Source organism: Aspergillus sydowii, assembly GCF_001890705.1.
Source record: "Aspergillus sydowii CBS 593.65 unplaced genomic scaffold ASPSYscaffold_8, whole genome shotgun sequence".
Classification (NCBI taxonomy): domain Eukaryota; kingdom Fungi; phylum Ascomycota; class Eurotiomycetes; order Eurotiales; family Aspergillaceae; genus Aspergillus; species Aspergillus sydowii.
The window spans coordinates 1-25,938 of record NW_024467866.1 but is presented as its reverse complement, the minus strand read 5'-3'; the positions used below and the strand labels follow the sequence as shown (position 1 = coordinate 25,938).

General features: G+C 50.2%; 10 protein-coding genes across 10 annotated transcripts; 2 read left to right on the top strand and 8 right to left on the bottom strand.

Annotated features, from left to right (window-relative positions):
• Positions 1 to 781: 781 nt before the first annotated feature.
• Positions 782 to 2,397, bottom strand: ASPSYDRAFT_1180454 (uncharacterized protein; the record flags this gene model as incomplete). Its single annotated transcript, XM_040840357.1, has 4 exons — positions 782 to 1,331; positions 1,393 to 1,458; positions 1,569 to 2,225; positions 2,320 to 2,397. The coding sequence occupies 4 exons, from the start codon at positions 2,395 to 2,397 to the stop codon at positions 1,089 to 1,091; spliced, it is 1,044 nt and encodes a 347-aa protein (XP_040700577.1). The 3' UTR covers positions 782 to 1,088.
• Positions 2,398 to 5,030: 2,633 nt separating this feature from the next.
• ASPSYDRAFT_47037 (ER lumen protein-retaining receptor) lies at positions 5,031 to 6,872 on the bottom strand. Its single transcript, XM_040847357.1, has 3 exons — positions 6,302 to 6,872; positions 5,961 to 6,244; positions 5,031 to 5,900 (listed from the first exon to the last, which is right to left on the bottom strand). Exons 1-3 carry the CDS (start codon positions 6,396 to 6,398, stop codon positions 5,358 to 5,360), a joined length of 924 nt encoding a protein of 307 aa, XP_040700576.1. The 5' UTR covers positions 6,399 to 6,872; the 3' UTR covers positions 5,031 to 5,357.
• A 1,816-nt stretch (positions 6,873 to 8,688) lies between these two features.
• Positions 8,689 to 10,590, top strand: ASPSYDRAFT_47033 (SANT/Myb-like DNA-binding domain-containing protein). The gene is made up of 6 exons (XM_040847356.1): positions 8,689 to 9,042; positions 9,376 to 9,736; positions 9,807 to 9,854; positions 9,907 to 9,939; positions 10,001 to 10,084; positions 10,151 to 10,590. Coding segments are annotated over exons 1-6 (570 nt in total). The 5' UTR covers positions 8,689 to 9,040; the 3' UTR covers positions 10,193 to 10,590.
• Positions 10,591 to 10,685: 95 nt separating this feature from the next.
• On the top strand, positions 10,686 to 13,427 carry ASPSYDRAFT_47032 (purine-cytosine permease family protein). Its single transcript, XM_040847355.1, has 6 exons — positions 10,686 to 11,606; positions 11,664 to 11,817; positions 11,876 to 11,948; positions 11,996 to 12,109; positions 12,172 to 12,886; positions 12,978 to 13,427. The coding sequence occupies exons 1-6, from the start codon at positions 11,139 to 11,141 to the stop codon at positions 13,059 to 13,061; spliced, it is 1,608 nt and encodes a 535-aa protein (XP_040700574.1). The 5' UTR covers positions 10,686 to 11,138; the 3' UTR covers positions 13,062 to 13,427.
• A 286-nt stretch (positions 13,428 to 13,713) lies between these two features.
• On the bottom strand, positions 13,714 to 15,201 carry cox5b (cytochrome c oxidase subunit IV). The gene is made up of 6 exons (XM_040840651.1): positions 15,081 to 15,201; positions 14,865 to 14,918; positions 14,468 to 14,626; positions 14,302 to 14,402; positions 14,149 to 14,239; positions 13,714 to 14,086 (listed from the first exon to the last, which is right to left on the bottom strand). The coding sequence occupies exons 1-6, from the start codon at positions 15,169 to 15,171 to the stop codon at positions 13,986 to 13,988; spliced, it is 597 nt and encodes a 198-aa protein (XP_040700573.1). The 5' UTR covers positions 15,172 to 15,201; the 3' UTR covers positions 13,714 to 13,985.
• Positions 15,202 to 15,816: 615 nt separating this feature from the next.
• Positions 15,817 to 16,942, bottom strand: ASPSYDRAFT_155913 (SANT/Myb-like DNA-binding domain-containing protein; the record flags this gene model as incomplete). The annotated part of the gene is made up of 2 exons (XM_040842507.1): positions 15,817 to 15,936; positions 16,064 to 16,942. The coding sequence occupies 2 exons, from the start codon at positions 16,940 to 16,942 to the stop codon at positions 15,817 to 15,819; spliced, it is 999 nt and encodes a 332-aa protein (XP_040700572.1).
• Positions 16,943 to 17,187: 245 nt separating this feature from the next.
• On the bottom strand, positions 17,188 to 18,532 carry ASPSYDRAFT_1089732 (uncharacterized protein). The gene is made up of 5 exons (XM_040839896.1): positions 18,475 to 18,532; positions 17,941 to 18,397; positions 17,737 to 17,823; positions 17,488 to 17,657; positions 17,188 to 17,241 (listed from the first exon to the last, which is right to left on the bottom strand). The coding sequence occupies exons 2-4, from the start codon at positions 18,275 to 18,277 to the stop codon at positions 17,608 to 17,610; spliced, it is 474 nt and encodes a 157-aa protein (XP_040700571.1). The 5' UTR covers positions 18,278 to 18,397; positions 18,475 to 18,532; the 3' UTR covers positions 17,188 to 17,241; positions 17,488 to 17,607.
• Positions 18,475 to 19,165, bottom strand: ASPSYDRAFT_1089604 (uncharacterized protein). The gene is made up of 2 exons (XM_040839894.1): positions 19,047 to 19,165; positions 18,475 to 18,969 (listed from the first exon to the last, which is right to left on the bottom strand). The coding sequence occupies exons 1-2, from the start codon at positions 19,053 to 19,055 to the stop codon at positions 18,637 to 18,639; spliced, it is 342 nt and encodes a 113-aa protein (XP_040700570.1). The 5' UTR covers positions 19,056 to 19,165; the 3' UTR covers positions 18,475 to 18,636.
• A 611-nt stretch (positions 19,166 to 19,776) lies between these two features.
• ASPSYDRAFT_1089675 (uncharacterized protein) lies at positions 19,777 to 20,204 on the bottom strand. The gene is made up of 2 exons (XM_040839895.1): positions 20,038 to 20,204; positions 19,777 to 19,988 (listed from the first exon to the last, which is right to left on the bottom strand). The coding sequence occupies exons 1-2, from the start codon at positions 20,087 to 20,089 to the stop codon at positions 19,831 to 19,833; spliced, it is 210 nt and encodes a 69-aa protein (XP_040700569.1). The 5' UTR covers positions 20,090 to 20,204; the 3' UTR covers positions 19,777 to 19,830.
• A 116-nt stretch (positions 20,205 to 20,320) lies between these two features.
• Positions 20,321 to 25,888, bottom strand: ASPSYDRAFT_32931 (uncharacterized protein; the record flags this gene model as incomplete). The annotated part of the gene is made up of 2 exons (XM_040845036.1): positions 20,321 to 22,796; positions 23,127 to 25,888. The coding sequence occupies 2 exons, from the start codon at positions 25,886 to 25,888 to the stop codon at positions 20,321 to 20,323; spliced, it is 5,238 nt and encodes a 1,745-aa protein (XP_040700568.1).
• Positions 25,889 to 25,938: the final 50 nt, after the last annotated feature.

Genomic DNA, 25,938 nt, shown 5'->3' with positions numbered 1-25,938 from the left:
CCAATCCAATCTAAAGATCGCCGAACGTTCTAATTCAACATCCAGTAACAACACCGACAGCGCAACTCAGCTTTCCGAAATTCCCGAGCTAGACTAACGGACTCTACGACGGACGATCCGAACAATCTCCAGGCCAGAACCAGAACCAGGACCAGGACCAGGAAGGCACACCACTACTCACTCACTCCTCACCAGGCACCAGGCACAGGGGTACCACGCGTCTCCAATCCTTTGGTCTCCACTGAACCTTGACCCAATCGGTTTGGGTATTGGAGTACGGTTTATACCTAGGATAGCCTCAGTTCCAGGAGTTCGTCCACCGTTCAACCGTTCACTGTTCATTCAATCATGACTTTACAACGGGCGGAACCCTGATATTCCACCATTGGCATTGGTAGGCAACCAGTTAGGCATAGGGTTGGAACGTTGAGACCAGTCTAGACCCTTGGGCTCTACAGTAAAGGCGACAGGATCTTCGAGGAAATTAAAACCCAGACACGGGCCAGAGAATGGCACGGAGTAGTGGCACAGTGCATTTTGCGAGACGTCCGGATAGGCGGATACTTTTCATGAAATATCCAAAAAGTTTCATTGATTGATATGGGCGGAAATGAGTGCCGCATTGCCAAGGACGCCGTTCAGGGACCGGCAGGTTTCGGACTTCTAGCGTGGCTTGCCAGGAAGTTAGGAGCCTGCACTGGTGTCTTGGTTGGATTTGGTTCCTTGGGCCGAATTCAAAATTTGGTTTATGGTCCAAGTTTCTTTGTGTAGCGGTTTGATTAGAGGGTCGATCATAAAAGTGTGTCTTCTCAAGTAAGTGTATTGTGCGAGTCAGTGCTATAGTAACGAGCGGACGGTATGGGTATATCGTGAGTCAATCAGTCAAATATGCGAGGCAAGGCAAAATGTGCTAGAAGCAGCCCAGAATTCAATCCCAACTATGCAAAACAAGTACGCATCGCATCCATGCAATCTTCCCAACAAGATCAAGGCTAGAAACAATGCGCCCCAAAGGAAATCTGAGTCAATAATCAAACAAGTCTATGGAATAAAAAACAACACATTGCAATGCGGATCTCAATGGAAGTTTATGTTCTCGCCTTTGTTTTCTTTTTTTCTCGGGGTGTCTTTTTTTCAGATGCTTTCTCTCCAGTTTCTTTCGTTTCTGTTCGCCGTCGTTTGCGTCGAGGCTCTGTTGTTTGTGATTGTTGAGCGGTGTCTTGCTCTTCTCTTTCTCGCTCCTCTCGTTCGCGCTCCTGTGCATCAATGTAATCTAATTGAGCTTCGCATTGTTCCGCTGTAAATGTAGTTGTAGCTCCTAATTCCGCCATCTAGAATAAGGATTGTTAGCGGAGGAGCCTTGCCATAGCTAATAGACCTATAAGTGCTCACCTTCTGTGCAATAAGTCTGTACTTCTCCTGCTCCCAATAATGTCTAGCGCGTAATAGCACTCGAACCTAGGACACTCCATCGTTAGCGGAACCATACACAACCGATATTTCTGCTCTTGAAAGAAAAAGTAAAACAGAGCAGTCTAAATCAAACTTGCCGCGGTACACTCACGCACATCATGCTCGTCCCAGCGTGCCAGCCGCTCCTTGCGCCTTCGTACCTGCCGCATCTGCAGGCGCGCCTCCGTAGCATCCTTGTTGTACCTTTCGCGGAACATATCCCGAATAGTCCGCCACGAGAGGCTTTGCTCACGGAGGCCTTCGACAAAGGCGTCTTCCTCTTCAGCCTGCGGGTCTCTACGCCCACGCCCAGGAGCCCGAGGCCGCTGCGTGTTCGGGTCGCCGTAGCTTTGTCGCCGTTGTTGTTCTAGGAGTTGTACTCCATGTGGGTTTGGGAGGATCTGGACTGGTGGGTTGTGCGGTGCGGGCTGTCTGGAGTCTCGACGTTGACGTCGCCGTGGTAATGAAGGTTGTGGGGAGATGGTTTCTTCTCGTAAGCTGGTGTAGCTTGTCGGTGCGATCCCCAGGCCGAAGCTCGCGTCCCGCGTGAGTTCGCTGGGGAAGGGGGTGGTGATGCCCAGGCCATGGTGGGGGATGACGGAGTCAGAAACGGGGTATTGGTATTCTTGTTGTTGGGAGTGGTGGCTGAGGACTGGGCTGGTACGGGTGTGGGCGTGAGCGTACGAGCTGTCTGGGAGACTGATTGGTGTGAGGATGGCGGGATTTTGGTATGTTGATGCATTGTATGGATGAGTGACTGGTCCGTAGGGGGACTATGCGTGATGGAACCAAGAGTTGTTAATATAGGTTTGCGCGGACAAGGTATGCTTCTATAGCTGTTTGGGTTATGCTTACACGCTCCATCACCGGCCAATGTGCGTTGATACCCCCGTAGAATTCATCCATCGCTTCGTTCGGGTTGCAATCACCTTGTCCAAACGACATTGGTCTGTAGGGCCCGCTCGAAGACTGACAAAACATAGAAAACAGTCAATCAGAGTATGGCTGGAAGCGCCGAAGAGAAGCTTCGTTGGTGGACCAAGACAATGAAACACTTTATGAAACAGACAGCAGGGAGGCCTGTATAGAGGGCGGCAAAATGTAGAGATTCGACGAATGAATCGAGGTTGGAGGGGAGGAGTGGTACAATATATGAAATCTTCCGACACCCTGACGCTGAGGTGTTGAGCTGATTCGTTGATCGAATAAAGTATATAGATTTCAACAGAAAGCCTTCTTCATAAGCGTAATGGAAGATAGAGGTAGAGGGGGATCCTTAGTAGCGGCGCCGTGGACGTTCATATACTCGAGCCGAGGATATCAACTGAAGCCAGAATGCCTTGCGAGGCAAAGCCAGGCATGAAGCTCTTGTTTCAACAACAGGCCCACAGATCACGGAAATGTGTGATGAATGCCGCCGACCATTACCGTGCCACATGAACCTTCTCCAAACAAGAGGCCTAGGATGGAAGATGATGTCTGCATTTAAGCGCCCAACTATCCCGGGGGACCGGGCTTTTCTAAAAGTCGACCATCTTGCAGCTTTCACAATGACATGGGAACTAGAAAGGTACTAGCAGGAATCTAGCCCCCAATCCTCGGGGCTCAGACTCTGCATATTATTTTTCAAGGCCCACTGCGCCCATTCTTGACAAGGGCCAAGACTGGACCGATCGAAGTCCCAGGGCTCCGGATCTCCAGGGGTGGGAACCTTGAAAGAGGAGTCAATGGCGAAGCTGCGAAGCGAGGCGACGAAGGTACAGGATTAGCGGCCGGCCGTGAAGCCAAATGAGCATCGCCTGGTTAGCGCTAGCTCGAAAAAAAGAGGTTACCGGCTTCAATTTCGACCACTAGGAGCAGCGCGTGGAAGCTTTTACGACAAAGGGCTTTGAATGTACGAACGTAGATCATCCGGGGCGTAATCCCAACGGCGGTGGAATAGATGAATGTCGAACCGACGATGATCACAGCAGCGTTTGACACTTGACAAGTTGACATCCTACAACAAAGAGAATTGGAGGGGGGTGTGGCCTTAGAGGCTTGTAGCCCCCAAAAACCGCAGTGGAAGGCGGGAAATCTTGGTTTCATTATGAGGATTGCAGCGCAGTACCTCTGGGATTCTTGGCAATGCGCGTAGCCAGGGCACAAGACCAGACGGAAAGTTTTCAAAGAAGCTTCGAAAGGAGTCCAAAACTCGAGAGTAAGCCAGTCGTGGCTCGTTGACCCGTGGTTGATCCGATCAAGGCGTGCTTCTTTTCTTATTGCGGCTGTAAACCCCATGTGGGTAAGGATGCACCGCCTAGGATTAACTCGGTTTAGCGTGGCAGGGCCGCATTTCCTGGTCGAGGATCGAACCATAAATGAACGCAATTAAACGCCTTGTCTGGGCCCTGTGGTTGGCGGAGTGCATCGTGGACCTCTCAAGTCTGCGACTCGCATGAGAGAGAGCTGTCGCAGTGCCGACGCTGTGGCTGCCACCGCCTGGGGCGAGATGATGGAGCGTAAGAGCCTTGGTGGAACACTCCAATTTAGTGCTTCATACTCCGTATTCAGCCATGGATCTTTTTGTTTTTTTCCTTATTTTTATTTAATTTTCCATTTTTCTTTTTTCATTTCACGAACCCCAGTAAGGCCTTTCTACATACTCCGGCCCAAGCTGTCAGTATTCAAGTAGCCTGGGGGAGGGAAAACTAAAAGCAAGGGTCGGCGCAGACTTAGACTTTGCAAGTAAACTGGGCTCCTCCTCAGTTCCTCCCGGTGACATGCATCCATATCCAACAACGACCACGTGTATCGAAGAACAGTGGCTGACTACGCGGCTGGCGACTCGAGGATGCGACCCTCTAAGGATTTTCGAGCAACGGTCTCCAATGGATAAGAGAGGGGCATGAGCTGGCGGCGAGCCCGGCGCCTAAGGTTGGAATATCATGAACAGCCCGGTTCATGGCGGTGGGGCACGTCGTATTCAGTGAATTTGTTATTCGATCCCCAAGAACAGAAGCGGAGAACATGATGGCAGGGCTCCTCGGTTGATTAGAGACAGAGCCAGAGATCGTGACTGCCCGTCGCTTCTCTCAACCGAGATCTGGTGCACGTGATCTGTATGCACGTGGTCCTCGAGGGGTCGACCAAAAATCCAAAATAATAATCGTCGAATAATCGTCGGGCCCAACGCTGAGCAGCGCAAGGACCGAAGAATGCAAGATGCTAAGCTCATGAAACAATAACGGACGACATTAGAGTATAGGAATCCGGTCTGAGCTTCCTGCACCCAGCCGGACGATCCGAAGCCGTCATTTGTCGACGTCGTCTAAAAATGAACAAGGCAGTTTTTTCTCTTCGTCAGGCATTTTTCAGGCCTGAGTGGCCTCAAACGGCCCCTTATTCAATCTACTCTAGCGACCCGTCCTTAATGGTGTAATATTGTGATTATCTTGTTCCTGATTTTCCCATTGTTCTCATCCTTCTATCGTGGCTATGCCCTGGCGCAGCAATGGCTCAGAGGGGCCAAAACAAATGGTCTACAAAGACTACAACCGCCCACAACTCGATAACTACTCCGGGCAATTGCTTAATTACTCCAGGTTTATGACTTCACCAAGTTTATATTTAGGTCTGTCTATTCGTGTCGCTTACTTGCGCACTTGCGATAACTATTCAAGGAGGTCCGACCAGGACTGCCACGGCAGGGCTGGTGGCCCCGAAACAAAGCATGAAGTTGTCTGACTGCCGACTCGACAAGTCGCCAGGGTTCACCACCTACCCTCCAGGAAAAATAATTCAAAATCGCATTGCTATATTTAAATTCATGTATGTGGGATGCTCAGCATATGTGAGGGGAGGACCGTGTCTGGTCGACTGGCACAGCCAGCGATCGCGTAGTCTCCCCGTTATGTGTAGAATAGCTAGCGACGTTCATCTTCCGCGAATCCCTCCGCATCATGGTCTGTCGCCAGCGAGCCCTCGTTGCGCTGGCCTTCTAATGTATCGTCAGCCGAGACGGAGATTCCCCGCGCACCCCAACGGTTATTTGTTGGCTGGTGCTCGCCGCTGTCATTGTCCTCGCCGTGGAGTCTCTGCTCTTCCTCATCCTCGCTTCTTCGACGTCTAATGTTGAATACTTTGTTCACAATATAGCTGTTCCGGTAGTCTTCCGAATCCACAACCCCACCATTTCGGAGTTTCACGCGTTGACGAGTATAGTAAACCCAGGCAAAGTCGATATAAAAAGCCGTCTGGATGACACCGAAGATGACCGAGATCCAGCTCACATTGTTGTCACCGCCGACCCCCCGGACGAACCAGTTTATTATGTAAAATGCTCGGTAAGATCCCAGCATCAGAAGATAGTATGAATTGATAACAGTGGGGACGGTAGTCTGGCGAAGAAGCAACAATTGCGGAAGAACACAAACAGATTCCAGGATTATAGAGAACGTCCATAGAATCTAATTATTGGGGGACACAGTTAACGTCTGGCGGAAAACAGTCGCGGTGGTTAAACTCACCTCTTCAAACCACAGTGCTGGATATTTTCCAAAAATGGGAATCACAATAGGCGAGAGTATGAGGGAAACTCCGACAGAGGCCAAGCCCATTTTCCACGCTCTTTCCGTCTCACGGGTTCGGGGAAACACCCTCATCATCAAAAATATAGTATAGAATGATGATATAAAATAGAAGAACTTGAAAATGACGTTATAAGGCTCTGTCCAACCGCCATGACGAAGTAAATCAGTGTAGCGCGTAAGGAAGACCAAAGTATATAGCATTTGGGTCAAGAGGGAAACACCTGCAATTCATCACTATATTAGCGAGCTGTTAGAGGTAGCATGTATGCCGCAAGTACCTTCAGCGCTCTTGTTTCTATGAATGGTCCAAATAAGGACACATTTCGACGCAAGGTGAGTGATGTCCGCAAGGACACGCGGGACAGTAAACGACATGATGCGCTAACAATGCCCAATATCGTTATGTGTGTGTGTGTGTGTGTGTGTGTGTCCGGATGTGTCAAGAGACTGCTCAAACGACCAGACAAGCTTGCCTCAGGCTTGTACCATGAACAGCTGACCGAGAGGGACTCTTGTTGCGCGTTAGTCGGGTCTTCCAGCGACTCGATCGCAGGGTTTTAAACAGTTGAAGTGTATGGAGTACGCTATAGATGCAATATTGACGCGGCGTTCAAGAATGCGACGGATATCCACGACGAGAAGAGGTGAAAGCGTACAGGGCCCGGGCAGCGGGCACGCAAGACGAACCGAAATGGAACGAAGCTTGGGTGGGGACGTCGGAACCGTTGATAAGCTCAACCTCAGCTATCTAGATCAGCGACGGGAGGCACTGACTCGTCTAGTACAACAATTAGATGGGGATTTGGCCTTGAAAGGACACTGCAAGGTGTAGCCTTACACGAGTGCTCGAGACACCTTCTAACTCTGCTTTCCTGTCAAGCTCTCGCAGGGCCGCGCGTGCATCACGTGAATCGGATGACGTCAGCTGGATCGTGGGGACCTCTGTCCGAAAAGGGAATAGTCCATGACAGCCCAGCGTGGATGGACTTTCTAGCCGCAGGTGGGCAGTTGTTCATGGTCGTGAATCCTTGGGCCAGGGGGCCATTGGTTGAACATGTCCGGCGCAAATAAAGCTGTCATCCCAACAAAAATACCGTAAGATGTGTTGCTGAAGACCTCACGATCTCGGCCACGATGAGGAACCGGCAAAAGCAAAGAGACTCGGCATCCCAAGCACCCGGGCCTGACGTATCATCGGCAGCCCTCCGATAACAACTCACGAACAGCACAACCAGCTTTAGTTCTCTTCCAAATACGAATCTCCTGCACTCGAGCAAGAGGGCTTCCGGAAATGGCCGATCTGCACTGGGAGTAACAAAGCCCTGCCCGCACCTGCAAGTTGACTCATGTTTCCCACAAGTATATTGACTTTGCAAGGAGATGGGACCTTTTATCTCGGAGGGGGTTGACTTTGGGAGCTTCCAGACCACCTACTTAAAAGCGCCAGCTTGCCCAACCAGAGACTGTGACTGCTCTGGGAAAATATTAGATGCACTTTGAGCCACTTGCAAGGCCTGTCTGTTGCTGAAGCGGTTTTGCCCGTTTCCCTCCGTTCGGCCACTCAAGACCGGTATACTTGTAGTGCAATCGGCTACCCCGCTTCGACGTCTCTAACAGGGACAGACAAGCAAGGAACAGCCAGCATTGTCCACCGTTCCATATGCTCGCCTCTCACCCTCTCGAGACACCGCCAAGTCCGACTTCCGGATCAAGGACTCCTGCTGGCATCGCTCGTGCCAGTCCGTGAGTTTGTCTGACAGTCACCCGATTCTTTTCTGGTTCTGGGGCAGTCTCTGCGACGGCAGCTGGACAGCTCGATGGCACTTCTATACTAGGGCCCAGGCTCTTCCGAGTCCCCTCACTGCCGTCTCCACAAGAGGGGTGTGCTTTGCTTAGCAGCGTGGAGGCCGATTATAGAAGCGAGCGTAATAAGCAGCGCGGCGCGACGGGACTTTATCCATCGTCTGATAGCCGATGAACAGATGGCATCTGCTCCAACTCTAAAAGCGTCTAGATCTGACAGTGGAAATCACCCGCTGACGAAAATCGAGAGCGAGAAAAGGCATAACGCAGGGCCCAATCAGGAGACTGCTCGTTTTTAATTTCCGTCTTGTTTCCTCTTGCGCTGCCTTCTGGCTTTTGGTCTTGGGTTGGCGTGCAGCAACGAGTCAACATGCCGCTGAGGAGAGGAAGAAAAAGCAAGCGTCATCTGGGAACGGTGGGATTGGGCTGGCACCTGGCACTGGCAGGCCCAAGTCTCTGAGCTGGTCTCGCTTCCGTTTTCTTTCATCTTCTACGCGCTCCGTTGCTATACCAGCCGCATCCTCTCTCTCTGCCCTTTGACGTCTCTTGTCCGAGTTTCTGTAGAGTATCGGCGACTTGCCTCGTACATCCAGTCATCCTGCTCCTGCATTTTCCCCTTCTTTTCTAGACAGACTCGCAAACCACTAACCCAGCCATGAGCCTTGTTCAGTAAGAAGTCTTTCTTAACCCTTTCTTCTCCACCCTGCTCAGACGACGACATCGCGCCCTCATTGCTCCTGCAGCGCGTACCGTTACAGCCTTTGTGTCCTAAGATGCTGGGACGGTCAACTTGTGACTGTGCCAAATCCTGTTGATACTTATTGTTGTGTTGCCCCTCCTCTTACTCCTCCTCCTCCAACCCCTTCTACTATTCCTCCCTTCTTTTCCCCGCTCCTGATCGAGGGTCGCTCCTCGAATCTCCGTCTGGCCTCACGTCTGCCGCTCCCAGCCATTTACATACATGCATGTAACACCCTCATCACACCCGCATCTCTGTCTGGTCGCTTTCCCTTCAGCTTGCAGCGCTACTTCCACGCTGTGGGATGTGCCCGTGTCATCTTCACTTTTTGGTGTAACAGAAGGCTCGTCTTCAGCGACTTGACAGGCCAATCTCCCCGGACCGTTCTTGAGCGGCAGGCTTGCTAATCTCCTAATCATGTGTATGTACAGATGAGCCGGCGCAACGTGATTGGGAAGCTTGCACACCGTCCAATATGTAAGTTCCATCTTCGTTCTCCACAGGGTCTAGTGATGCCCAAGCCCCACAGCCTATTCACTTGTTCTTTGACTCCGTATGGGGCGTATATACATCCGTGGTATATATACATCTGTATACTACTATGTCGCCATATTTATATATATATAACCTATATACGCACGCACATACTCTTCGAATCCTCTTCTTTGCTTTCTCCATTCTCATTCGTTCCTCACAAGGATTTCACTCTTGGTGTCCCTCTAAATTGCTTGCGGCTGGAGTTTTCTTCTCATTACATGTTGGGAATTCCCTTACTAACTCGGTGTTACTCTTCTCTCCTTCGCCCTTCAGGTCAACTTCAGCCTCTAAGCGAGTCAAAACCTCTGTCTCTCCCACTTTACAACAACAACTCCTACCCCAGCAACAACAGAAACAACAGCAAATCCAGTCCTTTCAAGGCGTAACTTCGTACGAGAGCATTCCTATGCCCCCATCTCAGGTTCCCGCGTCGAATCCGCGAAAACGTCGTTCCTCCCCCCCGCAAGGCTCATCGGCAACGATGGCCACCGCGCCTGGAGATGACCCCGTGGCTGCAGCACCAGACGCCATCCCAAGGAAAAAGGGAAGAACCAACACCCCGTGGACTGCAGAGGAGGAACAGAGATTGAAGACGATGCGTGACGCTGGTCGCAGCTGGAGTGAGATCGCCAAGGTCCGTGACAGACATGCCTGTTGCATTTCGTGCTCTACGTGTAGAATTCGATTCACTGATGATGGTTCAGACTTTCCCTAACCGCACCGAGGGTAGTGTGAAGAAGCATTGGTATAAGGTGCGTTTGAGCAACCATACAACGGGCGGCTGGCTTGCTGACGTCCATATAGGACATGCATTATGCGGAGTTTGCAGAAGACGAGGTTGGTTAATGATTCTCGAAAATAGTCATCTACAGGTCCGTCCTAATAATCATTACCATAGTCGATAGCCCTCCGAGACGCCATCAAAGAATATGAGGCGAACAAATGGAAATTTATCGGTCAGAAGGTTGGAAAACCGGCCAAGGTGAGCAACCAAAGCTCGTGTCGGGTATAGCTTGTATGGTTCCAGCGCCTAACTTGTACATCCCAGGCGTGCGAGCAATACGCAAAGGAACATTTCAAGGATACTTAGAAATTGAACGATGACGACGTAACGACCATCGCGATGCCCTTTTGGATCCCCCCGTTCTGTTGAATTGTAGCGTTGCTTCTCACAGCCAGTTTTTCAATCGCAATTTGCAACGTCTAGGCGAAAATTTCCCGGTGTCGTTCGCTCGACTTTACTTTTTTTCCCTCACTGTTTTCACTTGGCTTTGCTTGACCTTCATACTGGGGTTTGGGAATTCTCGTAATATTTGCAGATATTGGCAATCGGGTCGCTTTAATTAGCCCGCACGTTTGATGCTAGGATGGTGGCTCGAGAATTCGTTGGCAAGAGGTAAATAGACTTGAATGCGAAGTAATTCCAGTTTCCAGCAGTTCCTAGTCTAGATGATAAAAGAGGCGTAAAAGAAAGTCCGGTTGAGCGGCCAAGATAATCTTTCATTTCCCTCGGAGCCGTTTCTTTTCTTCTTCCCCACCACCGTCGCCGTCAACGTCAACCTCGAGTCCAACCTCGAGTCTGTCCTTCATACCATTATAGGTGCCAGAGCCATCGTGCACTTTACAGTCCATTCGCTCTGTTGAGGTAAAAGACACCGCACTCTCCCCCAAAACCCCACAACTCCGCGGCCCGATGATCATTCGTACTGACTTTAAACGGCCGTCGTTCGCATTTCTAGGTCTCTCCTCTTCACTTCCAGTGTATTACTACCTCCCGTCTCCTCCGGAGTCGCCATGGCCATGATGAAGCCGAGTAGCGTGGAGTTGTCCCTCGATCAAGGTATCTAGGTAATCTGCCTGCATGATGACCGGTGTTCGTCAATTGCGTGCCACTCGGCATCCCAGTCAGTGGCCGCAGTAGTCGTTCTGAGATCATACGGTTGAACTTGATCTGGATAATTCCAGCGAAAGAACTCATGCGCGCGAATATCCCCTTATCTCATTCGTGCGCGGATGCTAACCAAACCCATTATAGCATGTCATCGGGAAACGCCACGCCATCGCCCGCGGTAGACGGCGCAGCCGTAAAAGAGAATGAAATTCGCTCGAATGCCGTATTTGGAAAGGAACAGCCTTGCAATGAGGAGGGGTTTGACAATTCCCGAAGAACAGACGGCACGTCCGTGCCCCATCGACTAACCTACTATCTAAAGAAAGTCGAAAATCAACTTGTCGAGTATAGTCTCGAGGCTCGGGGGATAGAACGGGTGCAGGAGCATGAGCGCATCCCAAGATTAACCTGGATCTCGTATCTGCAGGTCTTTCTGTTATGGATGTCAGTCAACCTGGCAGCGAACAATATCACGCTTGGGATGTTAGGCCCGGCTGTGTACGGTCTTAGCTTTCTGGACTCTGCGCTATGCGCTGTTTTTGGGGCGCTTGTTGGCTCCACGGCGTCCTCGTGGATGGCTACCTGGGGCCCTATATCTGGAATTCGAACTATGGTTTGTTTTATGCCCGTTCAACAGAATGAAAAGAACTCGATCTAATGGACTTTACAGGCTTTTGGGCGTTATACTATGGGATGGTGGCCTAGCAAACTTGTCGTGATACTGAATCTCATTCAGATGATCGGATATTGTCTGATCAATTGTGTGGTTTGCGGGCAGATCCTCTCTGCTGTGTCTCCGAAAGGAAGTTTATCAGTTGCAGTGGGTATGAGCATTTGGATCTTCTCCTATTCAACATTCAACAGTGACTGATCAGATAACAGGAATCGTGATCATCGCTATCATCAGTTGGATTATCGCCACGTTCGGGATTCGAATTTTCCATTACTATGAGCGGTAGGTGCATGCATCAAGACTTAGTAACAGAGTGCTAATGTATATAGTTTCGCGTTCTTACCCCAGGTCATCGTGGTGTGCATTCTGTTCGGCGTGTCTGCTTCAAAGTTCGACCTATCTACACCATCTATGGGAGACACTCGTACCATAGCTGGAAATCGGTGCGTTGTATATGGTCCACTATTTTCAATATTACCCCCAACTAATGGCACCCTGTCCTTAGGCTTTCATTCTTTTCTCTCTGCCTCAGCGCTGCGATCACCTATACACCACTAGCGGCTGATTTTTTTGTCTACTACCCTGAGCGCACATCCAGAACCAAACTCTTCTTGCTTTCACTTTTCGGCCTCCTCACATCCTTCACCCTCGCCTTCCTCTGCGGCATTGGTCTCGCATCCGGCATAACCGCACACCCCGAATACGCAACCGCGTATGACAACGGCCAAGGCGCGCTGATTGTCCAAGGTTTCAGCCCCCTCCACACCTTCGGTAACTTCTGCTCCGTGATTGTCGCCCTCGGCCTCATCGCCAACGCCATCGCACCGACCTACTCCGCAGGCGTCGACTTCCAAATTCTAGGCCGGTATGCTGAAAAGGTGCCCCGTGCGATCTGGAACACCTTTGGTGTCGTAATATACACCGTATGCGCTCTCGCGGGCCGCAGCCACCTCGCAGATATCTTCACCAACTTCCTCGCGCTTATGGGCTACTTCGTCGCAATCTGGCTCGCGATTGTCCTCGAGGAACGTTTCATCTTTCGCCGTGGAGGATCCGGAAATGGTTATAACTGGGCTGTCTGGGATGAACCGTCCAAGCACCCTGTTGGCATTGCGGCGCTGATTGCGTTCTTAGTTGGTTGGGCTGGTGCTATCCTGTGTATGGCGCAGGTTTGGTATATTGGGCCCCTAGCGGGGTTGGTGGGGGAGTATGGTGCTGATGTATGTTCTTTTCCCCACCCTTTCTTCAAAATTTCAGCAAATTTTCCTCTCACGTTTCACATGTTTATTGTTCCATTGGCTAATAGTTTAGATGGGAAACTACGTCGGGTTCTCATGGGCTGCCTTGGTCTACCCGCCTCTTCGGTATATCGAACGGAGACAGTTCGGCCGGTAGATACTATCTACCCTGAGCACCACCCAATATATAGTAGGGCCGATACCTCATGTACAAAAGGAGTGATGACTATAGCTGGGAGATTTCGGCCAGTTGGGCGATCGTAACTCACCAGCAACATGGGCCATTAAACAAGAGGCCATAGAAGAAGACAAAAAAAGAAGACAGCCTTGAGGCCGGGGGTGAACCTTCCTTGGAGTTGGGAGTGATCTTGGACAAGGTTAAAGTTCAATCATTTAAGGTTCCTGGTTGGGTGCACCTTCTCGGTTTTACTTGCTCGCCGTTGTTCCTGCCGGCTTGGTAGGTATATATTTAATTCGTATGTATTATAATGGAAAGTACCTACATCATGGTCGCGTTTTCCGCCGTATTTAGTAAAGTTACCCGATAGGACTATTCAAGGAGAAGTAGGCAGGACCGATAGCACTTGGCTTAGATGAGGCCTATTAACCACGACAGGTCGCAACTTCCTGTTTTGAAAAGTCCCTTCCCTGCGTAAAGGGAAGGGGCTACTCGACCTTGGTAGATGGCCGAACTTTCCAAGTTGAGTTGTTTCATGGTTGTGTTGCTAACTAATAGAGATGCACATCAGGGCATGAAAACATGAATTCAAGCTGTTCTAAAACGAATTAAAATAAATAAATAACAATCTACAAGAACAACAGGAATAACCACATCTTTATTCATCTTCACTATTCTACAAGAGACAAATGCAAGAATTCAGCCAACAAAGATAAGTAATACAACCACATACTTAGTATAGGCACAGACGGGCATATTTTATACTTTGTCATCTAAATTCCCGACCCACCACACCGCATCTTATATCACATTGGGACGAAGGGGTTAAAAGGAAAATCGAGGAAATCAACTATCACGCCATTATCGATCGACTCGTCGGACTTGAAGTTCGACGAAAACCGTTTACCGGTACCAGTATTCGGGCTTGACGTAGTCGGCGAAAGTCTTGGGCTCCTCGTGGGGAGGGTGGTGACCGTGACCGTGGTCATCGTGGCCGTGGTCGTCTGGAAATTAATGTTAGTCTGCATTCGTTTCAGGGAATAATTAATATGCTAGGTCAACCCACGAGAGTGAGGGTCGTCAAGGGGGCCGATGTAGTTGAGCTTGACGACGTTACCGCACTCGTTGCAGCGCTCGAGAGGGCGCTCGCGAGAGACCTGTTATTACCGATTAGCATCCGGCCTTGCGCATATTTACCAGAGCAGTTATCTGTTCTTACAGTGAGCCAGTTAACCTGGTGGGAGTCGGCAGGGAAACCAGTGCAACCAGCGTATTGTTCGTCACCGGCGCCGTTGACGATGATGGGGTTGTCGAGAGTTCCTATCGTTCGCACGTCAATTTACACTTCTTCCCGTCCACACAAATAACAGATAAACCACGCGTACCCTTTCTGGAAGCATCAAGAGGCCTCATGTCGAAGATGTCAATACCCTGCATCTTTCCGATAAGTTCGAGACGCTCAAGACCGGTAGCCTGCTCGACATCGGTAGGGACGGTACCGGACTTGGCACCAGGGGGAATCAAGTCTTCTTCAGTCTTGATCTCTATAAGAAAAACGAATCCCGATTAGCATTCACGGTTCCCCAATCACGTCAACGTCGGTAGATTGGTGGGTTGGAAGCCGGAGCAACGTGAAGTGGTGACGGGTAGGTAGGTGGGCGATGGGAACGAGCTCATAACTCAATCGCAGCAGCAATTGCTCGCAATGTTGTATATAACTCGCATGTGGCCGATTATGTGCAATTGGTGTTGATATAACGTCGGACTCGGCTGGAAACTAACCTTCGAAGGGAAGAATCTTGCCCTCCTCCTTGGGCTGCCACTTGTTCTGGTTGGCTAAATAAAAAGAATCTGCATTAGTTATTGTATACCAGATGATATTTGTTCCTCCAGATGACAACAGGGCACCAGCCATGTTCAATTGAGTCGTGAATAAGATATGGCATGATCCCGGCCACCCATGGGGAGTCGAATAATTTGGGGTTCGAAATCACGTACAGCGAACAATAGAGGAGGAGAATGGGCGGGCAGAGAGGGCCCGGACAGGGGCGCGCCTCGAAAGAGCGATGGCTGTGCGTTGGAAGAACATTGTCCTGCGCGAATGGATGCAATGCCAACGGACAAGGCGTGGAGGTCTGGCAGAGAGGGAGTTTGGAGGTTGAGGTGAGTTTGAAGCCGCTTCGGCCCGTGGTCTGACCTGCGGTCACCGCCTTAGTCATACACGCCTGATGATTGGCCGTGGAGCTGATACGGTTTTCCGGAAAAGCCCGTCTGGCAGATTACTGGATCCGGAACGCCAATCAGGGTTTAGGGCTTTCATATACATACATCATACCATTCGTCTTCACGTGCTATCAATTAGTACTAGCTATCGTCAGATCATCATAGGGCTTGATAGAGTACCAGCTCATGACATTTAAGATTCCACAAGGCTAACAGATATCATACAATAAATTCACGCCAGCCATCCGGTCTAGAGCCATTGCTAGTAAAGAACTTGTGTCCTCCAAGTGCGCCCTTTGTACAACCTGCCAAGAAAAGTAGGTCAAGGGGCGGAATAAGTAAAGATGATCTAAAAAGAACGAAGGAGGGTAAGAAAGTAGTGATTATGAAGGGAAGAAAGGGTAGACGGGGTAAACAAAGTCGTGGACGGGAATATGTGAATTCCTCGTGTCCATATGCGTGTCAATCCGTAAATTTCCATAACATCATCCATAACGCATAACAACTCTAGTCAGAGCTGTGTTGCCCTTTCCCGACAAGCAGCAGGCGTAAACCCGTTGCCGACCTTTCCAGCAATTATACGCCAGCGATCGTTTTCGTACTCTTGGATAGCCCGCCGCAGTCGTTGCACCTACCAAAGCATCAGAACAGCCATCCATTAAAAAAACAACAAAAAAAAAAAAAAAAAAAAAAAAAAAAAAAAAAAAAAAAAAAAGAAATATAGCAGCAAGAGAGAAAGAAGTAGGATATTCGCTTACCATTTCATCATTCCAGGCCACGTCCTTCGCCTTCAATTTGGTGCAATAGCGGACCTGTAACGTGCCGCTTGTTCGGCCAGGGAAAAAGTCGGCTATTTGCTTCCAAGTCAAGTTTTTGTTTTCTTTTAATTCAACCAATAAAGCATCTTCCTCCGGAGTAAACTTGAGTTTGGGGCCGCGTGGTCGAGGCGCCGGGTCAGGCATCCCCGGTTGACCCACGACACTTGGTGGGCCAGACGGCAGCGGCGAGGTCTCTATATTCATACCCTGGCGCTCTGCAGCGCGAATCGAGGTGTGGGGAGGGAGATGGTGGTGGTGGTGATGTTGCGGTAGGCCCATATGGTCTGTTGGCCCGAAGGCGTGGCCCGGCATTGAGTGATGGTGCTGCGAGGAATCTCCATGCACAGAGAAGAGCATTTCGGGAGAATGGGTTGCTTCGGAGGGCGCATCTGGTGGAAGGACTGGTAACTGTCTGATTCCATGGTCTGTGTTACCGCCCTCTGGCTCGGTTTCGGAATGAGGCCTCTTCTTGCCACGCTGGACGGACGACGCGATGTCAAAATTGGCAGTGGTGTACTGCACCGGGAGCTGACGGGGTAGCATTTGAGCCTGATTGAGGACAACTGCTTGCGAGATATCTGGGACTGCGGATTGTGGTGTCGCGGTTGGAAGTACGGTCGCATTCGCATGGTGCTGCTCAAACGCTGCGCCGTGCGAGTTTCCAGATGTGAACGAAGTGTCTGCCTGTTTCGCGTGCTGAATGTGCGGCTGCTGGGAGTGATAGACGAGCGTGCCTTCATGCTCCTCAGGTTTGCAGCTAGCATGTTGAGAGTAGTCAATGGCATAGTCTCGGTACGGATCCGCCAGCGTCGCGGACATACATCGGTGCTGCTAGAGCCTACAAGCCCCGGCAGTCTACCGAGCCGACTGTCGAATGGTTCTAGAAAGACGTGATAGGCAAATTGCCAAGGGGACACTCTCGGTCGAGCAACAGTGAGCAGTATCAAAATGATAGTCGCGTCGTCCTGGGAAAGCGCTCGCTAGGCCAATATTTAGTCAACGTCTCGTTCTGGCGTCAGGTAGTTGTAATAATGAGGAGCTGCGGTCGCCATGTACCAGACCACAACCCAAGCACCCCCAGACTCGCCTTAGGCCGAATCAAGATGGTACTTCCAACACTACCTCCGCGTCAGAATAAAACAAGATTTCGCAATACCGTAATTGGACCGTCGAGGATATGTGGAACAGATAGGGCAAAAATTTTTCAGAGCAGAAAAACGAGAGGCTGGATTCAACTGGAAACCACAAACGCGCAATGAAGCAATCCCAAAGGAGGTGGGGAGGCGGGAGAGACGAGGGAGAGGAAGAGAGTGATGTGAGAAAACGAAGAGCGTATGTAAATACCAGGGTTGGCTTGTGCTCACCGGGGTCGGACGGACTTTGTAAGCTCCAAAAATACTAGGTTACCAACACGCTTTGCACGTATTATTCTTCACCAGCCAAGCGGAGGATACGCTTAAACAGAGGTCGGGATTAGACCAGGTCTAAGCGGGAAGGGCTGGGTTTGTTCTTCGGGTCCGAGGAAGGCCAGAGGCTTGAATTATCCAAACGGCTCGTTAGCCGTAACCCAAATTGCGTCTATAAAGACTGCAGAAGTGGACTAGGAATCAAACAAGATACGAAAGGGGGCTCGGAATGAATGGCAAGAAATGGAAAGGAAAGCAGGGTCAGGATATGCCGTGGTGCATGGAGATAAAGTCCTTATGCAGCCCGTTAACTTCTGGACTGCGGTTGACAGCAGCCAAAATCTGGAAAGGAATGATTCTGGAAAGAGACAAAGTATTCAGGGTAGGTACAGAGTAACGGACAAAGCGTACGCAGCAAGTGATACAATTGCCAGAGAGAAGAAGGTGGATAAAGAAAGGGAAATCGCCCATTTGGTGGATCTGCACTCTGGTCAAGCTTAGCTTGCAAAGAGGGCCAGGATGGATTCAGTCTCAGAACACAACGGTCTTGCTCTTGGGATACTGCTTGCGAGGCGATTTGATGGGATTCCTCACTATCATTTCGCACCCCTCCAACGGGCCGTTCTGGTCCAACGCCAAGGCATGGCAGTCGCAGAAGGAAATCAAAAAAATAATGGTCGGAGAAAAGAAAAAAATATCGAAAAGGGTAAGGGAAAAGGGAACTCCGAAGGCAGAGAGAGTGTGGCATGAAACGCTCAGCACGACAGAGGAGAGTCTCACTGGTAATCGTCCTTGGCTAGATTTCTTTGGACGCCATTCGTGATCAACATGAGGCGGGGGGAGATCCAAGCCCAATTCATTCGCACGTCTGGCAGCATAGAAAGTGAGCTTATTGGATACGAATGTGGAAAGAGGCTGGTGGGTTTCGGAGCCAGGGAATCAAACCTGCGGCTGGGCGTGCTTTAACCAGCTAAGGAATCTCACCCCTGTCAGGACATGGACCTGTCGTACGTCGTCGCAGCAACTCCACCGGCCAGAGACGCCAGGAGTGGCTAATCGGAAGCAACTGTCGGCGAGACACCCACGAGGGGAGGTGGGTGATGAGGACTATGCGAGACTAGGGCGCCGGTTGGAGGGGGTTGTGTCATCCTTTTGCCAGTGAGTGGCTCCAGCCTCCCCCATCTTCCCTTGAGTCTTGACTCGAGCAAATACATAGACGGAATAGGCGCGGGATCTCTCGAACAATGACCCAGAAGAGGGTCGCGCATAAACCGCACCTGCGTCGCGACCGATCGAGATGGGTCCGTACACTGTAGGGATGAAGGAACAGTGAACACCGTTGTATGTGGCGCCCTCAACTATATCGCGCATCGGGTAGGAGTAGCGTGAGACCTCTAACAGCAGCAATGCAACAGCCCCCGTCTCTTTCCTTCCCTCTTCCTAACCCCGGAGTAAGTTTCCCGGCAATTACGACTTCCCCTGACAATTGGCGACAGTGAAACAATGAGTCTCCTTACCAGCATCATCTACTTGAGGAAAATTCCGTCGTGATATTTCAGCGCAAGAGCCTAGTGTCAATCTTGTCCCCATTGTTCCAACTTCCGGTTTCTTGGAAGGAACAAACACGCTCGCCTGATCCGTAGGTTTGACTTCCCCCTTCGACGAGGCCCGCAGCAACGGTCAGACGGAGCAAACCGAAGTCTCGTGTCCGAGCGCGTGTGGGTGGCGGGCGCAGCGAAAGATGGGATGGGTTGCTCCGAGCTCGAGCACCACCCTATCCTTCTTTCATGCCTAGTTTGGTCCAGGACGGAGCACCGTAACCCAAAGTGTATCACCATGTCGACTTCTAACAACCCAGCAAGGAACGAGGCCGGTCGTCCGTCACCGAAATACGGTGGAAAAAGCGCACCCATCCGGCAGAGTGAGCAGCAATTATCCTATTCATTCGTGGCTCTCTGTCAGCTTGTAGCCAGCGTGGCTCCGACGGCGACGAGTTGTTTTCATGTTCACCGAGTGAGGAACGAGGCTCCTTCAGCGCCTAGTAGCGGATCAACCCCGGTATCTTGCAGCTGCAGCAGTCATCAGCAACCGTCCGTTCATTTTGCTCGATCGCCCGCCTTCTTTCTTTTTCTCCCCCGATCTTTTTCCATTTTCCGACAGAGATTAAGTTTATACCCTGGGCTTGAGCAGTGATTATGAGGCAATGGTGAAACGGGATAATCGCAACCCCCACGCATTTCGTTGGCTGGGCGAATGCTGGAAATGAACTCATGAAGTTGACCGAATTGTCAAGGATTGAGCCTAGTTCTGCTCATAAAAAGATCCTTGGACGCGGCCAGAACTTGCTGCTAACGAAGCGATGCAACGAGAGTCAGAGAAGGTTCGATGCAGATTGAAAATGAAGGATGTTGTGGAAAGAGTTCCAAGTTGGCTGGGAACGCCGAAAGAAGAAACCCACTGTGGGCTCCCCCCATCTGAATCTACTATCCGTATCTAATTATTCCACATTCCCACTGGGATCGCTGGGGCTTTGCATGAAACTTGGCCAGAAATAAATCATGACTTATAAAACTAGCTATGTAATGTACACATACAACCTGGCCGATTTCAATTCCGCGGCCTTTTTCTTCGCACGTCCGTAATATAGATCAAGATCGTCATAATGAAACAACATGCACGAAAGGGCTTATCACAAATGTATTATTGCAGGAAAGACGGAGAGTAAAAAACCTTATGGTGAACGCAAAGGACAATAATAAAAACGATCAACGCCCGCCAGCCCTCGCGTAACTTAAGCAAAGTTATCAGATCGATCAACCCAAATGTCCTCCAGTTCGGCGAAATTCTGGAAGTGCAGAGGGCGATGCTGATCGTCATAGAATCTGAGAGGCGTATCAATTTTGACATACACGGGGCGTTTCTCGACGCTTCCGTACGAGCTTCCCATGAAGCTGTAATTCCATAAGTTGTCTTCGGGCACGAGGAAGTATCCACGAATTTTGTCACTGAGCAACAGCTGGCACTTCTCGCCCATGTTGGTCGAGAATCCCTGAGGCTGGTCGGATGTGGTATCGCGATTTTCCGCTCCCCACTTGTAACCCTGTGGGGTGAGCCCCCATGCTGCAAGGGAAACCGAACCCGGTGTGAACGAGACAGTCATCGTTACCGTCTTCTTGTCCCAAGACGAATGAGCATTCATGAGGCGGGAATGTTGAGTTACGTCCTGCGCCGTCATGTAAGGCGGCTCATTACCGGAGATAGTGTGGATGACACCGAGGGGCTCCAAGCCGTTGAGATAATCATGCTGCGGCAATTGCTGCGGCAGTTGAACTTCGCGAGTGTTACCGACCTGTGGGATCATGACGATTGTTCGAACTTCCTTCACCTGGTCGTTATCCGGTGGCGAGCTACCGTAGAGGTATCCGGCTACCTGCACCCGAAGATCCGCAATCATGATGAATCGCTTGAGAATGTTCTTGGGCATGATGTACGTGTAACCCTCCTCGCGGATATCATCTGAAGAAACGTAGATATTGTTGGCCCTAGTGCGGAGGTTGGACGTCGCGATCGCACGGGTACGCCACTCGGTCTTCGAAGCGAACGACTGTTGTTCATACTGTGACGTTGTAGTAACAATAATGTCTTCACCACGGACGTTCTGAGTCTTCGTGGTAACAGCTGTAAGCTGCTTCGCCTCTTCCTGCTGCTTCTCAATCTCCGCAGCTTGTTGTCGCTGCAACGATGGCGCGCTAATTTCCATACCAAGAATGATATCTCGGACTTCACTGCTTGTCAAACTCTGAACATTGACGTTATTCTTCTTGCCGTAGTCGTTCAGAATCAAGTCACGCAGTTGTACTTCAACCTTCATCCAGTCCTCATCAGAAAGTGACGGCCAGATGTGATGCTCTAGGGTAATGACACTCTTATCGGGTCGCAAAATAATCTTCGCCTTGTCGATGTTAACGTGAAGGGCACGCAAAATCAAAATCAGTCTCGAGAAGGCAGTGTAGGGCGAGATTGTCTTAAGCCATTCATCATAGAGGTTGAAAAGAACCATCTGAGGCTCTGTTGCGCGCAAGATCATATCTGCGAGTTTCTCAACCTTCATAGCAGCCTGGAAAGGTAGCTGAAGTTCGGAAGCACGGATAGAAATATTAGGGAAATCAAGGAGGTGGACTTCGAGAGGGTCGAGCAGACCCTTACGGGTAACAATGAGCTGCTTGGGTTGTTCTTCGACAGGCAGGGAACGGATAAGCGCGGCAACTTCTTCCGCTGTCTTCCACTTGGCAAGCTGACCGAGACGCTTCTGTCCTGCCCAGACACTGGTGTGGATAATTTTCAAGAACAGTTGTCCGGTTCTAGGATTGAAAATGAAGATGGCACCGTTGATAGGCTTGGTAGTAAGGTTACCTTCGAAGGTTTTGTGGATGGTAACACGGTAGACGTTGGTATCGTCGATAAACAGCTGGATCTGCGGACTGAAGAGCTCGGAATAGTTTTGCGAGTTGAGGAACTCCTGATTGCTTTCAGAAGCGTAGAGTTGAAGGCCCTTCCGAATACGTTCCCTCAACACATAGAGGGCGGGATTGGCCTTCATGATTTTCGCCATCGCCTGCTGAACAAGAGTCTTCAGACCAGGGAAGTACTGTCCGTACGCGGAGTACAGATTGTACGCAAGATCAACTGCAATCATCAAACCTGTCGCAGATGGATAGATACTCATGCTGTCGGTGGTGTAGTCCAGATACTTAGCACGAACGTAACGCTCGATGTCGTGAGAGTCATAATCACCGTATCGTAGTTGCACATCGAGCCAGAATTTGTTTGTCGTCGTCGGCTCGTATACATCCTTCGTATCAAAGAGAATAGATGGGCGGGTGACGTTCCACTTGTTAGTGGCGAACAGCAAAATATCCGCACACGAACTGTTCATTTTATACGATTTACGAGGGTGAATAGTCTCCTTTTGGACCGCTTCGATGCCGAGTTGCTCAAGTTCCTGATCAAAGACCTGACACAAATCCATGACCACAGACTCGTGAATCTTCTGCCACAAGTGAGCACGGAAGATCTGGATCAGAGAGATCTTCAACGTAGGAATCTTTCCGTGCAAGAAAATACCAGTGAGATCCAGTTGCACCTGGAAACCGACGTAGACATTGGCACGGTTGATGGTTGGGGACCACCAAAGGGTGAACCGACGGTTCGGAATCTGATTCAAACCAGACCGCTGGGCGTTCGTGAGCTTCTTAAATTTCATTGACCTATAAAAACGGTTAGTTGGACCATGGTCGAGGTAAATAATGCGTGGCTATGGTTGGGGTTAGAGGTGGGACGGGATGTGTGTCTGGGGGGAACCATGGTCAAATCTGCACCCGGGAAACGCAAAAAAAAGATCCAGAAAAAATCCAGAAAAAATATAAGAAAGTTGTCAAACCATGTTCGAAACAATAAGGTGTAATTAGGGTTAGCGTTCTTGGTTGGGGGGCGGGAGAGAAAGGGTTAGGTATATGGGAGGACCATGGCCCAAATTGAACCATGAGGGTGCAAAAAGACCGGGAAAATGAAAATAGAAGGGGAAAAGGAGTACAAACTCTTCAAAACCGCTCGCTCTTTCCCAAAAGAGACCCTCCCATGATGGAAAGGCCGTTGCCTTGAACAGAGTGTGCTCTAAAATGGTCTCAACACCACCCAGAGCCTGTATTACGTCGGTACGATAAGCGTTCAAATTCCAAAGTTTTCCATCATGCCTTTGACTAGTCCACCAGAAAGGATTACTCTTCATGAGCTGATACTGCTTGAATTCAGCACGAAGACGGAATCCCTTGTCGAAGCTGAGGGTGCTGCGATCCTTCTGGAACAGTGTGTTGATACGGGGCAGACCGCGGTCCCAGCTGTCTTCGAGATCCTCCAGGGTTAAGCGACGGTTTTGCTGCTGAGCTTCCATACGCTTTTGAGAGTACTCCATCCATACCCGTTGTGAGTCGATAAATTCCGCTTCCCAGGGTATGATGTACCTGAAGATATTCGGAATTAAAGTTTCCTCGTCATGTGACATCCCGGCACGGAAGTGAGTAATGCCGGTATCGGTCTGCTTCGACCACCGCTTGTCGCTGGCTGGGATGAGAATATGAGAGCCCGAAATCATACCAAGACCTCCAAGTTCCTTGGGTGTGTAAAAGACGGCCGGAGGGAAACGGGACGGCATCTTGGAGTTCAGACCGATCTTAACACGAGTTTGGATCTTGGTCTCGCACTTGACGATTGTGTCTAGGAGATTCACTGTAGACACCGCAGCTTCACGGTAGTAGGTGAAGAGCGCAATCAGGGCAGTGTTCCACTTGTTTGCGATCTTGGTGAAGGTCGTCGAACCGGAGGACATGAGAATCTGTCGAATCCGGTTGTTGAACTTTTGAATATCCTCCTCGGTGACCTGGAGGAAGGCGTGTGCTGTGCGTTCTTTCGTCGAGTTGTCCACCAACGACCAAACGCTGTCCTTCACCGAGAACTCCTCGTTGAGGTTGCGAGACTTGGGAAGGATCCGAACCTCAAAACCGGACATCGAGAACAGAAGGTTGGGGTTATCCTTGCTGTAGACGCTGGAGAATGTATCATCCCACTCAATCGTGGTGATGGATCGAGGGAGGCGGTTCTTAAGATCCCAGAAGACGGCACGACCCAGGTTGACATCGTGACGCATCAAGCGCATACGGCAGTCTCGGGGCCAGCACTTCTTGTTCTTGTAGCCAATAACGTTCTCAAAGTTCGGATCCGGGTTTTCCGTCAAGAATCGTTGAATCAGATCGCGCGATTCGTCTGCGTTGAATCGGAAGAAGACCCAAATTTTGTCGACGTAGCGGGTATACAATCGGATTGGGTGTCGTGTCTCGGTTGCACGGTCCCTGAACTGTAAGAAGTCGTTGGGGCTTTGAGGAGGCCCGGCCATTTCACTGGCTCTTTGCAGGCCAAGAAGCAGCAAATCAATCATCAACCCGTAGAACTGGAAAACGAAACCGGAGAACTGGAGACCACGAATCAGACCATAGCTGTTGGTGTGGTTCATGTCCTTGTAGCTCAGCTGGACGTTGTTCTTAGAGGTGATGTAGTCAGCCAAGTTGTGGTCCATGACCAGACGAAGAAGTCGGTTCAGTAGCGTCAGATCAATCTTCTCGTAGACCTTGGACAGTTCTGTCTCGATCATCACGTTCGTCTCACCATCAGCAGTTTCCCAAACATTAGACAGATTGTTAATTCCTTGAGTCCACTTGTAGGTCAGCAGAGGAGGGACTTCAGAATCAGACGGCTTGATCCAAGCGGGGAACAGGTGGCGCTGTTCAGCCTGGTACCAGAGATACTGGTCCAAATAAGCATCTGTAATCTTCTCGATGGGCTCGACATCATAAACTGGGTTGATGTTGTTGTAGTTGTCGTTCATGTCAATCCCAACTTCCTTGAACGCACGCTGTGTAAGGAGGAAACGCTTAATCCTTGCCAGTGTCGTTCCCGGAGAATCGTATGCCTGTTCGATAAGGGCCAATTCCTCACGCTGACTCTGGTTCAACCGTCCCTTGACAGAGTAGGACTCACGCAGACGCTCCAAAGCAAGAATCAAAATCTTCGTGTCGTGCTTGTATGAAACACTGGGAAAGGGGATTGGCGAGAATTTTCTGGACTCCAGCCAGTGCACCATTGTAGTGTAAATAGCCACAGCCTCCTCGGATGACACGTAAGGGCCGTCCTTGAGGTAGTTGTGTTGCCGCTCTTGCTCGGCTTTGAGCCATAGACGAGTCAGTCGACCCAAGTTCTTCTTAGCGACAGTCTTGTCTACCGTCGCGCCACGTCTAATTCTCTCACGGTTGTAGTGCGCTACCGAAATCCACCAATCTGCCTTGCTCTTGACATATCGCAAAATGATGTTCTCGATGGGTGCAGGAAGGCCAGGGACCTTCCAAGGGATGTTACTCTTCCAGCATCTCCATGCTTCTGAAAGATGTTGCAGAACGGTATTGACCTTATTCTGTTTGATACCTTCTGGCATCATATCCATCAAATCAGCCATAACAGACGCACGGAGTTCAAGATCGAAATGAGACTCCACACGCTGCTTGGTGACTGTCTTGGCCACTCCCTTACTGTGACGGCCCTCGAACTGACGCGAGAGCAAGTTTCCGAGCCATCTTTCAAGGAGAGGAATGATACCACGCATGAAGAAAAGCCAGACACGCCAAGCTGGGGCCCAGAAACCGCAACCGGGACCCTTTCCGACAGGCCCAGAGTTGAAACGGTAGTAGATGAGATGCTTCAAATCTTTGCAAGATCGGATCTGGTGCATTAACTTGTATTTGTAACGGTACATACCAGTTAGCTGTCCAACGTGGTTGAAAGCATAGAGGATACCGTCAGCCA